We start from the raw sequence: 16189 nt of genomic DNA on the forward strand, positions 1-16189 counted from the left end.
TAATTGCTACTATCAACTTTCAACTAAATTTTCTCTAGGAACATATCTAAAACAGTAGAACTAAAGCATAAGCCACGACATAATTTGTAAAGTCCTTTTGACTATGTTCATGATAATTAAGTTCATATGATAATTTAATGAACTCCCACTCAGATAGACATCCCTCTAGTCATCTAAGTGATACATGATCCGAGTCAACTAGGCCGTGTCCGATCATCACGTGATACGGACTAGTCATCATCGGTGAACATCTTCATGTTGATCGTATCTTCTATACGACTCATGCTCGACCTTTCGGTCTTCCGTGTTCCGAGGCCATGTCTGTACATGCTAGGCTCGTCAAGTCAACCTAAGTGTATTGCGTGTGTAAATCTGGCTTACACCCGTTGTATTCGAACATTAGAATCTATCACACCCGATCATCACGTGGTGCTTCGAAACAACGAACCTTCGCAATGGTGCATAGTTAGGGGGAACACTTTCTTGAAATTATTACGAGGGATCATCTTATTTAAGCTACCGTCGTTCTAAGCAAATAAGATGCAAAACAAGATAAACATCACATGCAATCAAATAGTGACATGATATGGCCAATATCATTTGCTCCTTTTGATCTCCATCTTCGGGGCTTCATGATCATCGTTGTCACCGGCATGACACCATGATCTCCATCATCATGATCTCCATCATCGTGTCTTCTTGAAGTTGTCTCGTCATCTATTACTTCTACTACTATGGCTAACGCTTTAGCAATAAAGTAAAGTAATTACATGACGTTTATGTTGACACGCAGGTCATAAATAAATAAAGACAACTCCTATGGCTCCTGCCGGTTGTCATACTCATCGACATGCAAGTCGTGATTCCTATTACAAGAGCATGATCAATCTCATACATCACATATATCATTCATCACATCCTTTTGGCCATATCACATCACAAAGCAAACCCTGCAAAAACAAGTTAGACGTCCTCTAATTGTTGTTGCAAGTTTTTACGTGGCTGCTATAGGTTTCTAGCAAGAACGTTTCTTACCTACGCCAAAACCACAACGTGATATGCCAATTTCTATTTACCCTTCATAAGGACCCTTTTCATCGAATCCGATCCGACTAAAGTGGGAGAGACAGACACCCGCTAGCCACCTTATGCAACTAGTGCATGTCAATCGGTGGAACCAGTCTCACGTAAGCGTACGTGTAAGGTTGATCCGGGCCGCTTCATCCCACGATGCCGCCGAATCAAGATAAGACTAGTAACGGCAAGCAAATTGACAATATCGACGCCCACAACTGCTTTGTGTTCTACTCGTGCATAGAAACTACGCATAGACCTAGCTCATGATGCCACTGTTGGGAACGTAGCAGAATTTTAAAATTTTCTATGCATCACCAAGATCAATCTATGGAGTCATATAGCAACAAGGGAGAGAGGAGTGCATCTACATACCCTTGTAGATCGCGCGTGGAAGCGTTCAAGAGAACGGGGTTGATGGAGTCGTACTCGTCGTGATCCAAATCACCGATGACCTAGCGCCAAACGGACGGCACCTCTGCGTTCAACACACGTACGGTTGGGAATACGTCTCCTCCAACTTGATCCAGCAAGGGGGGAGGAGAGGTTGATGAATATCCAGCAGCACGACGGCGTGGTGGTGGAAGCAACGGTGATCTCGGCAGGGCTTTGCCAAGCTCAGAGAGAGGGAGGAGTGTCACGGGAGGGAGAGAGAGGCGCCAGGGGCTCGGGTGCGTCTGCCCTCCCTCCCCCCACTATATATAGGACCCCTAGGGGGCGCCGGCCCTAGGAGATTGAATCTCCAAGGGGGCGGCGGCCAAGGGGGGTGGAGTGCCCCCCAAGCCAAGTGGGGCGCCCCCCACCCCTAGGGTTTCCAACCCTAGGCGCAGGGGGAGGCCCATGAGGGGCGCACCAGCCCACTAGGGGCTGGTTCCCCTCCCACTTTAGCCCATGGGGCCCTCCGGGATAGGTGGCCCCACCCGGTGGACCCCCGGGACCCTTCCGGTGGTCCCGGTACAATACTGATTACCCCCGAAACCTTCCTGATGGCTGAAACTTGACTTCCTATATATAAATCTTTACCTCCGAACCATTCCGGAACTCCTCGTGACGTCCGGGATCTCATCCGGGACTCCGAACAACTTTCGGGTTACCGTATACTAATATCTCAACAACCCTAGCGTCACTGAACCTTAAGTGTGTAGACCCTACAGGTTCTGGAGACACGCAGACATGACCGAGACGACTCTCCGATCAATAACCAACAGCGGGATCTAGATACCCATGTTGGCTCCCACATGCTCCTCGATGATCTCATCGGATGAACCACGATGTCGAGGATTCAATCAATCTTGTATACAATTCCCTTTGTCAATCGGTACGTTACTTGCCCGAGACTCGATCGTCGGTATCCCAATACCTCGTTCAATCTCGTTACCGGCAAGTCACTTTACTCGTACCGTAATGCGTGATCCCGTGATCAACCACTTGGTCACATTGAGCTCATTATGATGATGCATTACCGAGTGGGCCCAGAGATACCTCTCCGTCATACGGAGTGACAAATCCCAGTCTCGATTCGTGCCAACCCAACAGACACTTTCGGAGATACCTGCAGTGTACCTTTATAGTCACCTAGTTACGTTGTGACGTTTGGCACGCCCAAAGAATTACCGAGTAGGCCCAAAGATACCTCTTCTACTACTATGGCTAATGGTTTAGCAATAAAGTAAAGTAATTACATGACGTTTATGTTGACACGCAGGTCATAAATAAATTAAGACAACTCCTATGGCTCCTGCCGGTTGTCATACTCATCGACATGCAAGTCGTGATTCCTATTACAAGAGCATGATCAATCTCATACATCACATATATCATTCATCACATCCTTTTGGCCATATCACATCACAAAGCAAACCCTGCAAAAACAAGTTAGACGTCCTCTAATTGTTGTTGCATGTTTTACGTGGCTGCTATGGGTTTCTAGCAAGAATGTTTCTTACCTACGCAAAACCACAACGGTGATATGCCAATTTCTATTTACCCTTCATAAGGACCCTTTTCATCGAATCTGATCCGACTAAAGTGGGAGAGACAGACACCCGCCAGCCACCTTATGCATCAAGTGCATGTCAGTCGGTGGAACCAGTCTCACGTAAGTGTACGTGTAAGGTCGGTCCGGGCCGCTTCATCCCACAATGCCGCCGAATCAAGATAAGACTAGTAACGACAAGAAAATTGAACAAATCATCACCCACAACTACTTTGTGTTCTACTCGTGCATAGAATATACGCATAGACCTAGCTCACGATGCCACTGTTGGGGATCGTAGCAGAAATTTAAAATTTTCTACGCATCACCAAGATCAATCTATGGAGTAATCTAGCAACGAGGGGAAGGGGAGTGCATCTTCATACCCTTGAAGATCGCTAAGCGGAAGCGTTACAAGAATGCGATTGGTGGAGTCATACACGCAGCGATTCAGATCGCGGTCGATTCCGATCTAAGCGTCGAACAACGGCGCCTCCGCGTTCAACACATGTACAGCCCGGTGACGTCTTCCGCGCCTTGATCCAGCAAGGAGAGAGGGAGAGGTTGGGGAAGACTCCGTCCAGCAGAAGCACGACGGCGTGGTGATGATGGAGGAGCGCGGGACTCCAGTAGGGCTTCGCCAAGCACTACGAGAGACGAGGAGGGAGAGAGGTAGGGCTGCGCCAAGAGGGAGATCAAATCATGTGTTTGGCAGCCCCCAATACCTCAAGTATATAGAGGGGGAGGGGAGGGGCTGCGCCCCCATCTAGGGTTCCATCCCTAGGGGTGGCGGCAGCCCCCAAAACCCATCTACGGTGCGGCCAAGGGGGGAAGAGAGGGGGGCGCCCTAGGGTGGGCCTTAAGGCCCATCTGGACCTAGGGTTTGCCCCCTTCCCACTCTCCACGCGCCTTCGGCCTAGGTGGGGGGGCGCACCAGCCCACCTGGGGCTGGTCACCTCCCACACTTGGCCCACGCAGCCTTCTGGGGCTGGTGGCCTCACCTGGTGGACCCCCGGGACCCTCCCGGTGGTCCCGGTACGTTACCGATAGCACCCAAAACTTTTTCGGTGACCAAAACGGCACTTCCCATATATAAATATTTACCTCCGGACCATTTCGGAACTCCTCGTGACGTCTGGGATCTCATCCGGGACTCCGAACAACATTCGGTAACCGCGTACATACTTTTCCTATAACCCTAGCGTCATCGAACCTTAAGTGCGTAGACCCTACGGGCTCGGGAATAATGCAGACATGACCGAGACATCTCTCTGGTCAATAAGCAACAGCGGGATCTGGATACGCATGTTGGCTCCCACATGTTCCACGATGATCTCATCGGATGAACCACGATGTCAAGGATTCAGTCAATCTCGTATACAATTCCCTTTGTCTACCGGTATAGTACTTGCACGAGATTCGATCGTCGGTATCCCGATACCTTGTTCAATCTCGTTACGGGCAAGTCTCTTTACTCGTTCCGTAACACATCATCCCGTGATCAACTCCTTGGTCACATTGTGCACATTATGATGATGTCCTACCGAGTGGGCCCAGAGATACCTCTCCGTTTACACGGAGTGACAAATCCCAGTCTCGATTCGTGCCAACCCAACAGACACTTTCGGAGATACCCGTAGTGCACCTTTATAGCCACCCAGTTACGTTATGGCGTTTGGTACACCCAAAGCATTCCTACGGTATCCGGGAGTTGCACAATCTCATGGTCTAAGGAAACGATACTTGACATTAGAAAAGCTTTAGCAAACGAACTATACGATCTTGTGCTAGGCTTAGGATTGGGTCTTGTCCATCACATCATTCTCCTAATGATGTGATCCCGTTATCAATGACATCCAATGTCCATGGTTAGGAAACCGTAACCATCTATTGATCAACGAGCTAGTCAACTAGAGGCTTACTAGGGACATGGTGTTGTCTATGTATCCACATATGTATCTGAGTTTCCTATCAATACAATTATAGCATGAACAATAGACAATTATCATAAACAAGGAAATACAATAATAACCATTTTATTATTGCCTCTAGGGCATATTTCCAACAGGAGACGGCTGGGTATGCAGCCTCCAATACCTATGATAGAACTTGTAAGCTATTATTTTACAAGTATAATCTTTGTCCTCTTCCTTTTACATGTCCACCATATTTGCATTGGAGACTTTTTCTAGTTTGGAGAGTCTAGTCTGGACAAGCAGAAGAATGGTGAATGATGTCGTTGGAGATGGCCTAATGCCAGTCGACATATTTTTTCTGTTGAAATGATTCTCTACAGCCGTCCGGCTACAATTTCAGCTGGTCGGGGCCATGTAGCGCTCAGGCCATCTACCTTATCCAGCCGCACGGGCTCCTACTCCACTTGTTTTCTCCACCTTAGCAATGATATATTCTCTCTTCTCTTTCTTCCCAACTCCACCCGAGCAAGCTCATGGCATCGCCGTGAGCTCTTCCAAACACCACCGGCATCTCATTGGCCATGACTGCAAACTCCTTTGTCCACCTCCCGCCATTGGCTCTGATTGATCAGATACCACTAGTACAACCGTGTGTCACAGATGCTGGGACCGTTTGAAGTCGGAGTTGGAAGCAGTAGATGTGGTTTTTGCCAGTGGAGGAGCTTCAAGCCCATTGCTGGACGGGCTAAAAACAAGGAAACAACCTATCGAACGGTGTTCCAAGGCCTAGGAGTAAAACAAAGTGCACAAATTTCAAAATGTTGGGCGGGCCATGGCCCATTCGGCCTTGTCGTATCTCCCCTGGTGGTTTTTACAAACCAAGAGCGGAGGTGGAAGTGGAACCAACAAATGAGTTTGCTGGAACGGACTGAAAGCAGAGCTGGAACCAGCAACTGCTTTTGCTGCAATGGTTGGAGTGTTTTGGAGGTGGCGACGGGCTGAAATCCTGATTTGTTGCAACCGGCAACCACAAAAGCTACTACTGATGAGTTCTTTTTGCTACCCATGCGGCGAGGGCCGTCGGCGGGGGTGGCGTTGGAGGTATGACGGTTGCAACGACGTTCGACATGACCGCCAAACGAGGCAAGGCGTGCTGCTACGGGGGATGCGTCAAGGTGTCTCGTAGGCGATGAAGAGTGGCGGCAGTGGTGCCACAACTAGCGATGAGACCGGCTGCGAGGGGTAGGGTCGCTGTGAAGGAGGCGGCGTCGCGGTGCGGAAGGTACGTGGCTATATTTACAGGAGGAAGACAATTGTAGAAGGAAGACGGCCCTGAGGGAGGGATCTAATCATGTGGCCAATAAGACATAGATCGAACGGTCGGGAGACTGCCGGTCGAAATTTTGGCCGGTCGACCGGCGCCGAGCGCGCTGGCCTTAAAATAACTTAGAAAATTCGACGACACTTTTTTTAGAATCGAAGAAGCACTTGCCGAACTTTAACGCCGGCTTTGCTGAAAACTCCGTATAACAAACCAGAAAGATGCGCCCGTCATCCTTGCCGAGCTTAAAATAGCTACTCCCAGTAGTTGTACACAAGCGGCCACCCCTTGCCGCGGCGATGGCAAGCCACCAGCTACGCCTCTTCCAGCTGCTGCTGCTGCTGCTGCTCTCGTCGGCTTCCCACGCCCGGGACACCATCTCGCCAGGCCAGCCGCTCAGGGGCAACGACACGCTGGTCTCGCCCGGCGCCGGCAGCTACGTGCTCGGCTTCTTCACGCCGCCGGGCTCCAACAACACCTACATCGGGCTGTGGTACGCCAAGGTCCCCGTCCGCACCGTCGTCTGGGTCGCCAACCGCGCCGACCCCGTCCCGGGCCCCGTGGAGCGCAACGCGCGCGCGACCCTGTCCGTCTCCGCCGACGGCACGCTCTCCGTCGCCGACGCCAGCTCCACCGTCGTCTGGTCGGCCCCCCCGGCGCCGGGCGCGGGCGCCGGGAGGTGCACGGCGCGGCTGCTGGACATCGGGAACCTCGTGGTCTCCGACGCGAGCGGCGCCGTGGCGTGGCAGGGGTTCGACCACCCCACCGACACCCTGATTCCGGGGATGCGGGTGGGGATGGACTTCCGCACCGGCGCCAACATGACGCTGACGGCGTGGACGAGCCCCTCCGACCCGTCCCCGGGGCCGGTGGTGGCTGTGATGGACACCACCGGCGACCCGGAGGTGTTCATCTGGAACGGGGCGGAGAAGGTGTGGCGGTCGGGGCCCTGGGACGGGCTCCAGTTCACCGGCGTCCCGGACACGGCCACCTACATGGGCTTCAACTTCAGCTTCGTCAACAGCGCCAAGGAGGTGAGCTACAGCTTCCAGGTGGCCAACTCGAGCATCGTCTCCCGGCTAGCGCTGAACAGCACGGGCGCCGCCGGCGGGCTGCTACAGCGGTGGACGTGGGTGTGGGCGGCCGGCGCGTGGAACATGTACTGGTACGCGCCCAAGGACCAGTGCGACGCCGTGAACCAGTGCGGGCCGAACGGGGTGTGCGACCCCAACAGCCTGCCGGTGTGCGAGTGCCTGCGCGGGTTCGCGCCGCGGTCGCCGGAGGCGTGGGCGCTGCGGGACAACCGGGGCGGGTGCGCGCGCGCGACGCCGCTCGACTGCGGCAACGGCACGGACGGGTTCGCGCTGATGGCGCACGCCAAGGTGCCGGACACGACGGCCGCCGTGGTGGACTACCGCGCGGGGCTCGCCGAGTGCGCGCAGCGGTGCCAGCGGAACTGCTCCTGCACGGCGTACGCCAACGCGAACCTGAGCGGCGCGCCGGGGCACCGCGGGTGCGTGATGTGGGGCGGCGCGCTGGAGGACCTCCGCGTGTTCCCCAACTTCGGCCAGGACCTCTACGTGCGCCTCGCCGCCGCCGACCTCGGTACGTGCCGGCCTACGTGTCTCCGTTCCGTTTGCACTCGTTTTTTCCCCTACAATTTTCTACTGTTATAAATTCGAATGGAATGTGGCATGTGATTACCCATGATGGTTCTTGGTAGGTGAAAATTTGTTCCATCCTATCCTTTGGTCCAAGCACAGATAGATTAATTAGATTGGAGGCAACTTTGGGCTGGCATCTGAAACTTTTTGTTTTGGGTTAATTATTAACTTAGGCATTTAGCTTTGGCATGTGCAGAGTGCCGGCTTTAGTTTGTCCCGATCGAGCACCAGCTAGTGGGAAAATCAAAAATGTTAGAACTAGATCTTGCACAGCTGTTTAGTCAGTGAGGGGCCTTGCTGCACTGTTCTGTTTCGAGTGGAAGCCACTTTTTAGGAGCAATTAGGAAAGTAATTCAACGAATTGTTAACTTTCGGCATGGTCAAACTTATTCTCGAGCATAGTCATACCATAATGCGGTGCAACTGTCCTCTTATTATGAATGAACTTTGAGTACTACCACTCGGTTAGATGAGAGGTTGTGATCATCAAATCCTGAGAAATCTGCAAACAAAGCAACCATTACATATAGTATGTTGAGGCGTTGAGGGCATGGGCTAATATAAATCCTTGCTCGGCTCGAGGAAACGTAAGCTTGAAGACACCATACTGTTAGCGGGCGATGTAACTATCATTTGATTAATAAAGTAAGCCTTCCCGTCAAAAGAATAAAATTGTTGTGGCTTCTAAAGCTTTATTTAGGGGAGGAAAGTTGATGTTTTTTTGAAATTGGAGGAAAGATTATGCTATTTTTTGAAATTGGGGGAAAGTTGATGTTGATATACCCTAGAACCTTTTTCTTGATCTCTTTATTGGCTCTTGTCAATGTATCTTCCTTTGATTGGGTTTGTTAACAGTCCGGCAAGACGGCAGGAAGCGTGCACCTGAGCTGGACCGCGATAATGAGCATTTGTTCTGCGCGATCAGCAAGAGTGCGCTTTACAGAGAGAGCGCAAGCTGACAGCAGCAACCGGTAGTGTAATCAGTAATCGCCACTTATTAGAAAAATGAACAATCGAACACCACAAACATGATTCTAGAACAGCTTTGATGATGATGCCCACCCTGATGGATACCCCATGTCGATCCCATGGATCTTCATTCAGAAGCGACAAATGAGGTACATCTGTACTGTGTGAGCTAGGCGGCTCCCGTTTTGCAAGGGGTACAGACGTACAGTTGATGAGAAGAGAATCTCCATCGTCCACCCTATACATGTGGATAAATTTTAAGCTCGGCCACCTGAATGCGATTAGGCCCGGAACGCGTACAAAGTACAGTGGTATCCTGGCGCTGTGGCTTTCAGATCATCTCCCTGATGTAGACCCGACGGTCCGCTCCAACGGGAGTATGGCGAGCGAAACACGGTTTGCCAATGCAGCAGTTGAGTCGAGTCCACCCCAAGCAAGCAGCCGGAGACCTCCGGCTAGCTCCAGGGAAGAGGAAGACGGCTTGGGTGGCGGCAGCGCAATCATGCATGCGCTCCTCCCTGCACCACCACACAGTGCACACCTGAAAAACATAGCCACACGGGAGGGAGACCAGTGAAATTGACCTGACAGATTAGCAGCAGTTCCGCACGTCGGCCTCGCTTTTTTCAGCGTCGGCCCTGCTCTGCTAGTGGAGGCAGCCAGGCAGGGTCGCAGTCCCAGTCTGACCTCCCGGCGCTCCTGCCAATGAGCGACGGGCACGTACGGCGGTCCGTTCCTTGAGGAAGAAGCGATTTCGTGTCGCAACGGTGCAGGTCACCGGTGAAGCGAGGAGCATCCAGGCCAAATTTAGGTGTCTCCGTTGGGCCGAGTATGTATTTGGTGATGCTGCCTGTCTATGTCTAGTCCAGATGCCGTGAGGAATCGCAGGACGTCGCGACGGATGATGACGCCCGACCAGTGTCCCAGTCCACGCATTTTTTTCCTTAATATGGTAGGTGTGGGGGGTGCGTTTTCCACGTGTGGTTGACGCGTGTGAGGCATAAGGTAGGTGTGTATGCCCGATGAATGATGATGCATCACCGAAAGTAAGGGAGGAAGGAGGCCATGCCACTCTGTCTGTCTGTCTGTCTGACATTAGATTCAGTTGCCAAGGACCCGAACAGTTGGCAAAATTGCGTATACACTGCATGTTTACACCGACAGAGGGGGGAAAACACCTAGCAATTTACTGTTATTTTTTAGTGGATCTTATTAAGGGCCTACACACCGGCAAGGGTGTTGTCACTGTTTTGTAGCAGCAGTATCATATCCTGTTAGGTAACGATCAAGACACCCCCAGAAAAAGAATTACAGTAACATACCTGGACTCAGCTGCAATGCTTGCAAGCTGTGACTGGACCATCCTCTTGGTCAAGTATTTCTGTTGGACAACAAGGACAAATGTTGGATCAACAGACCGGCCTTTACTTCGCTAGTTACTTTGCACATGCAGCATTGCTAGCCATGGAGCCCCTTGCTTTATGTTGTGTTCGGTGTCCCACCGAACAGGACCCCGGACCCGAGAGGCTTAAAAACCTGGTAGGGCTTGCCCACCTACCAGCATTTGACATACGGGATCCAGTGATCTGCAAGCAAGGGCTACATAACGCATTCAGAATGTTTTAAATGAACTAGCTAGCTAGTGTACTCTATGTGCAAAAAACTACGCAACCAATGTCTCAAATACAAAAACATGTGTATTACATAATACTACAGTACAGAAGATCACACAATTAGGAAAAAAATTCAGAAAAGTGAACCAATGGCAGAGTTCACTAGATGCATTCAAGTGTTCAACCTATGTCTGTGTGTCGATATTCACATGCGAATATATCAACACAAGGTCGCAAATATGTTCTGTTCGCAATGTTCTCAGCAGATCTCCAAATGCTTACCATGTTCATCATCATACTAATATATGAGTGCTTACTACTGTATTGTGTACATTGACATCTAGGCTTTACGGAGACACAAATATAATGTTGTAGATAAGATACAGCCATGTCCATGATCAAACTAAATCGCGATTTTCTTGCACAGATGCACCTAGCAAGTCCGATAAGAAGGCGCACGTTATAATTGCAGTGGCTGTGAGCATCTGTGTACTGGCAGCTATTATAGCGCTTGCAGGGTTCTTCTGGTGGAGAAGAAAGAGGGCAAGAGCAAGACAATCAGGTAATTCCAAATGATCTATGTGGTTCTAACTTGCAGATAGGAAGAACATTGCCTCTCTTTAGTCGAAACATAAAGAACTTCTGGAAGAAAAACTGAGCTCTTATTTGCTGTTGTCATTTCTACATATGATGTTTCAGTAGGAGCACCAAGTAAATGGAGTGGTGTTTTGCACAGCAGAACACTAACGAGTGAAGGAACCAGTCATGGGGCTGATCTGGATCTGCCAATATATGATCTGGAGACAATAGCAGAAGCCACACAAGGCTTCTCAACTGACAACAAGCTCGGTGAAGGTGGTTATGGGCCAGTATACAAGGTACTGAAGTTTTCAAACACAATTCATTAGTAGTTTTGAAGCATCGGGAAATCGGCACTTTAGATCTTGCAAAGAAGTATAACAATAAGATGACATTCTAGTTTTCCATGGTAGTATAGAACATTCTCACGCGTCGGATTGAAAATACTTTGTTCGAAACTACAGGGTACGCTTGAGGATGGACAAGAAATAGCCGTTAAAACACTTTCGCAAGCATCGACGCAGGGTCCTGATGAGTTCAAGAATGAGGTTATGCTGATAGCGAAACTCCAGCATCGGAATCTTGTTCGACTGATCGGCTGTTGCATCTGTGGACAAGAAAAGATACTCATATATGAGTACATGGCAAACAAGAGCCTGGACTTCTTCCTGTTTGGTATATGCACTTACTTAACCTCTGTGAGCATCAAAGTTCCCTGTCCTCCAAAGAACAGATACTAATTTACCTGTGTTATTATTATCAGACAAATCCAAGAGCATGCTTCTTGATTGGCAAACCCGGTATCGCATAATCGAGGGGATCGCCCGAGGTTTACTGTATCTTCACCAGGACTCAAGATACAGGATCGTCCACAGAGACCTCAAGACAAGCAACATTCTCCTGGATAAGGACATGACCCCTAAGATTTCAGACTTCGGCATGGCGAGGATATTCGGCGGCGATGACTCGGAGATCAATACGCTTCGAGTTGTCGGCACGTAGTAAGTTTCAACAAGCAATTCAATTAATTTGTTGCAGTGGCTACATGGCAACAAATGGATGATCCTTACATGGCTGGTTCCCTGTTGCAGTGGCTACATGGCTCCGGAGTACGCGATGGACGGGGTTTTCTCGGTGAAATCAGACGTTTTCAGCTTCGGCGTCATTGTGCTGGAGATCATCACTGGCATCAGAAACAGGGGCGTCTACAGCTACTCCAGCCACCTAAACCTTCTAGCACATGTAAGCCTGAACATGTAGCTCGTCAATATCTCACCACTATCTCTGAATCTCTGAATTTTAGAAAAATTTCTGAATCTCTGAATTCTTGTTGGCAGGCGTGGAGCCTGCTGAGCGAGGGGAAGAGCCTGGAGCTGGTGGACGAGACCCTGAAGGGGACGTTCGAGTCGGAGGAGGTGGTCAAGTGCCTCAAGGTGGGGCTGCTGTGCGTGCAGGAGAACCCGGACGACCGGCCGCTCATGTCGCAGGCGCTCACGATGCTGGCCGCCGCCGACGCCGCGTCGCTGGCGACCCCCAAGCAGCCCGGCTTCGCCGCGAGGCGGGCCGCGGCGACGGCGACGGCGACGGGCACGGAGGACACGTCGTCGAGCAGGGCCGACTGCAGCTTCGTGGACAGCATGACCATCACCATGATCGAGGGCCGGTAGAGACCGTCATGGTTTTGGTGATTTGCGTAGCCTAGCACTGAATATATATTTTTTTGGTGAAAGTTGAGATGTGTATTTGTGCAATTGTACAGCGAAAAGAAATCAATGGATGGGTGATGAGCGTTGAAGTTGTTCGTGAGACCTTGCCGACGGCGCCGTCGCCGCCGGCCATGGGAGGGGCGCGGAGAACACGGCGGCGGCCGCGGGTTCCGAAACCGGCGCCGGCGGGAGGAATATGCGTGCCGCGCGATGGCGCGCCACCTTTTTCTTTTGCGACGGAGGAGATTCCCGCTTTACTTTGGGCCAGAGCACGGAAGGCCGTGGCGCACGGCCCGGGCCTTCGGGAACATGTATGCTCCGCGGGTCCCATGAGATGCTCCTTTTTTTTGTACTAAGGGCGTAACATGAAAAGATGTCATTTGACTCTAAAAACAAAAAAGATGTGATAGGTGCTTTCCTTCCAATGTTGGTATTCTAAATTCTAGATGCTTTTCTTCTACTCGTGTTGATAATTACTTTTTGTTGGCTTTATTGAATTGATGTGAGCATCATGTCACTATATGATCATACCGGACAGACATCGATTTGATAAAATGGGCGACGTTACATAGCGGGAAATGTTTCCTCCCCAAACTCTTCTACTCTGGAACGTATAAACCGAAAAATATGATGACTCAAAGAAGTTCCCTAACTTTGTAATGCACCCATTATTTAGAACAACTACAAAGGTAAGATAAGATATGTAAGGACTCCAAATATTCGGATCAGCAGAAAAAGAAATGCAAAAATGTTTGCTCATGTCTCCAAAACCTATTGATAAGGAACACATTCAAATGTTTGGGATAATCAACCCTTCCACGTAATTGTTAACAAGGGAAATCTTAACTCGGGAACGTCAGATATAAGGCAGTTGCAAGCGAACGCCTTCTCTCCCGTTGGATTCGATTGCATGTATCTTGGCGCGGGATTTGAGCCACGCCAGATTTTTAAAGTAGGTCACTATATGATAAATGCCAGCGGTGGCTAGCGAGGCGCCGTCGCACCTAGGAGACCTTGGATCAAGTCTCGAGCTCCCCCTTTCTCACTAGATGGCATTCTGTAGAAACATTTAAAATGGTAGTTTATAATTGAACTATGTCACATGGCACTTTAAACATTCCCCCCTTTTATTGTTTCGTTTTTGTACATGGCATTTTCTACTCCCTCTATTCCTTTATATAAGGTGTATTATTTTTGGTACTGTGACCAAGACACATAATTATAGAGATATTAAGATGAAATTACCCTTGACAAATTTGTTGGTTAGTGGCAAGTAAATCAGTGAGTCTAGGAAAGTAAGAGATACATGCAATCGAAAGAGATATAATTTCCTTCTTTTACTACAAGTAGAGATACACGCAATCGGGAGAGAGATAATTTCCTTTTTATGAAGGGCTAAAAGGGGAATTACAAGGATTTCGAAGAAATGCATCTTACATTGTGGAGTTTTATCAAAAACCAAATACACCTTATAAAGGAACGGAGGGACTATTTATTAAGAGATGGCATTTTTCATTTATTAAGAGATGGAATTTTTTATATTAAGAGATGGCATTTTTAAATTAAGGGGTGGCATTTTTTATATTAAGAGATGGTATTTTTTTAATTAAGAGATGTGATATTTTTTATTACTAAGAGATGAATTTTTTTAATTATTAAGATATGGCATTTTTATTTAAGAGATTGGATCTTTATTATTTAAGAGATGGCATTTTTTGTGTGATGCTTAAATGCCATCTCTTTAAAGAGATGACATCATTATTATATGCTTTTTGAGAATCACCTGTAACTTTGTTCATACTCATAACAATTACAGGTACACTGATTTGGACATTAGATCCAAGAAACTACAAAGTAACTCCTATGACTAAGAATTGAAATGAATTTTTTTGGAAACACCTTCGCGGTATCAATATTTGCTCGAAGAAATACTCCAAAAACTTCGATAAGAGGCTGCAATTGGACTGGAGCAACGGTGTTGTCACTCTTTCACCTGCATGAACATTACAAATAATAGTTTTTGAAAGCGCCTTGAGCCGCTCATCCAAAAATATGGAGATGTCATTTTTATTATTAGGAGATGGCATTTTTTTGTGTGATGCTTAAAGGCCTTTTTTCGCGTGGTGCTTAAGCTGGGCTTTTCTTTTTTAATGTTTGAGAGGATGGCGTTTTTATGTGGAGGATGACGTTTTTTAAAGTTTTTGCATGAAAAAGTATATGTAGATCACTCGCTTTTTTATAAAAAGTTTTAAGGTGGCAATTTTAAACAAAATAAAAACACTTTAACTGGGCCTTTTCTCACCATATGCCATTTTTTGTAGAAACATTTAAAATGGTAGGTTATAATTGAACTATGTCACATGGCACTTTAAACATTTTCCCCCTTTATTGTTTCTTTTTTGTACATGGCATTTTCTATTTATTAAGAGATGTCATTTTTCATTTATTAAGAGATGGAATTTGTTATATTAAGAGATGGCATTTTATATAAGAGATGTCATTTTTAAATTAAGGGATGACATTTTTATATTAAGAGATGCATTTTTTATATTAAGAGATGTAATTTTTTACTAAAATATGTGATTTTTTAATTACTAAGAGATGATTTTTTTAATTATTAAGATATGACATTTTTATTTAAGAGATGGCATTTTCTATGTGATGCTAAAATGAGATGGCATCATTATTATATGTTTTTTGAGAATCACCTGTAGCTTTGTTCATACTCATAACAATTACAAGTACACTAATTTGGATCTAAGATTCAAGACAATACAAAGTAACTCCTACAACTAAGAATTACAATTAAATCTTTTGGAAACACCTTCTTCGTGGTATCAATCTCTGCTCGAAGAAATACTCCAAAAATTTCGATAAAGAGGTTGCAATTGGACTAAAGCAACAATGTTGTTACTCTTTCACCCGCATGAACATATTACTAGATGGAGGGCAGCGGAGGCGGCGACAACGACGGCGGCTCGTGGCTTCATGACGGTGGATGGCAATGGCTAACGACTTCACAATGGAGGGCGGGGGCGACTCACGGCTTCACAACAGAGGGCGGTGGCGACTCACGGCTTCACGCTGAGGTGGTACTCGTAGGCAGACTTGTAGACGGTGTAGGCGGCGAGCTCGTACTCCGAGAGTGCTGCCTCGAAACGTGCGGTGGCACCCTCTTCACCGGCGTCCAGCGCCTCCTTCGTGGTGAATTGAGCGACCTCCGCCTCGCGGCGGATAGCCTTCGCCGATGTCCAGAGCACGTCTTACAGCTCGTCGAAGCAGTGCCACCCTTGGCTCCCGTCGCTGCGGGAGAGGGCGCCGTGCTAGTGCGCCTGCTCATGGCGCCACGGCTTGATGGTGTGGCTGCTGGAG

At 48.5% G+C, this 16189-nt stretch overlaps 1 protein-coding gene across 3 annotated transcripts; it reads left to right on the forward strand.

Annotated features, from left to right (window-relative positions):
- The first annotated feature begins 6524 nt into the window (after positions 1-6524).
- Positions 6525-13281, forward strand: LOC119285798 (receptor-like serine/threonine-protein kinase SD1-8). Of its 3 annotated transcripts, none has more exons than XM_037565134.1 (8): positions 6525-7891; positions 10960-11094; positions 11235-11410; positions 11576-11786; positions 11875-12112; positions 12203-12353; positions 12449-12774; positions 12871-13281. In XM_037565134.1, the coding sequence occupies exons 1-8, from the start codon at positions 6586-6588 to the stop codon at positions 12893-12895; spliced, it is 2568 nt and encodes an 855-aa protein (XP_037421031.1). In that variant the 5' UTR covers positions 6525-6585; the 3' UTR covers positions 12896-13281. The 3 variants fall into 3 exon arrangements, with proteins under 3 accessions (XP_037421031.1, XP_037421030.1, XP_037421034.1); XM_037565133.1 differs by having other exon boundaries at positions 6526-7891; positions 11232-11410; XM_037565137.1 differs by having other exon boundaries at positions 6526-7891; positions 11232-11410; positions 12449-12908.
- The last annotated feature ends 2908 nt before the right edge of the window (positions 13282-16189 follow it).

The sequence above is a fragment of the Triticum dicoccoides genome, chromosome 1A (genome assembly GCF_002162155.2).
Source record: "Triticum dicoccoides isolate Atlit2015 ecotype Zavitan chromosome 1A, WEW_v2.0, whole genome shotgun sequence".
In the NCBI taxonomy this organism is placed as follows: domain Eukaryota; kingdom Viridiplantae; phylum Streptophyta; class Magnoliopsida; order Poales; family Poaceae; genus Triticum; species Triticum dicoccoides.

What these genes read in the sequence shown, in the direction of transcription:
- LOC119285798 (XM_037565133.1), top strand. Translation starts at nt 6,586, where the DNA reads ATGGCAAGCCACCAGCTACGCCTCTTCCAGCTGCTGCTGCTGCTGCTG. An exon ending in CTTCGAGTTGTCGGCACGTA is followed by an intron (nt 12,113 to 12,202) that starts GTAAGTTTCAAC and finishes TCCCTGTTGCAG; the next exon opens with TGGCTACATGGCTCCGGAGT. An exon ending in ACCTAAACCTTCTAGCACAT is followed by an intron (nt 12,354 to 12,448) that starts GTAAGCCTGAAC and finishes TCTTGTTGGCAG; the next exon opens with GCGTGGAGCCTGCTGAGCGA.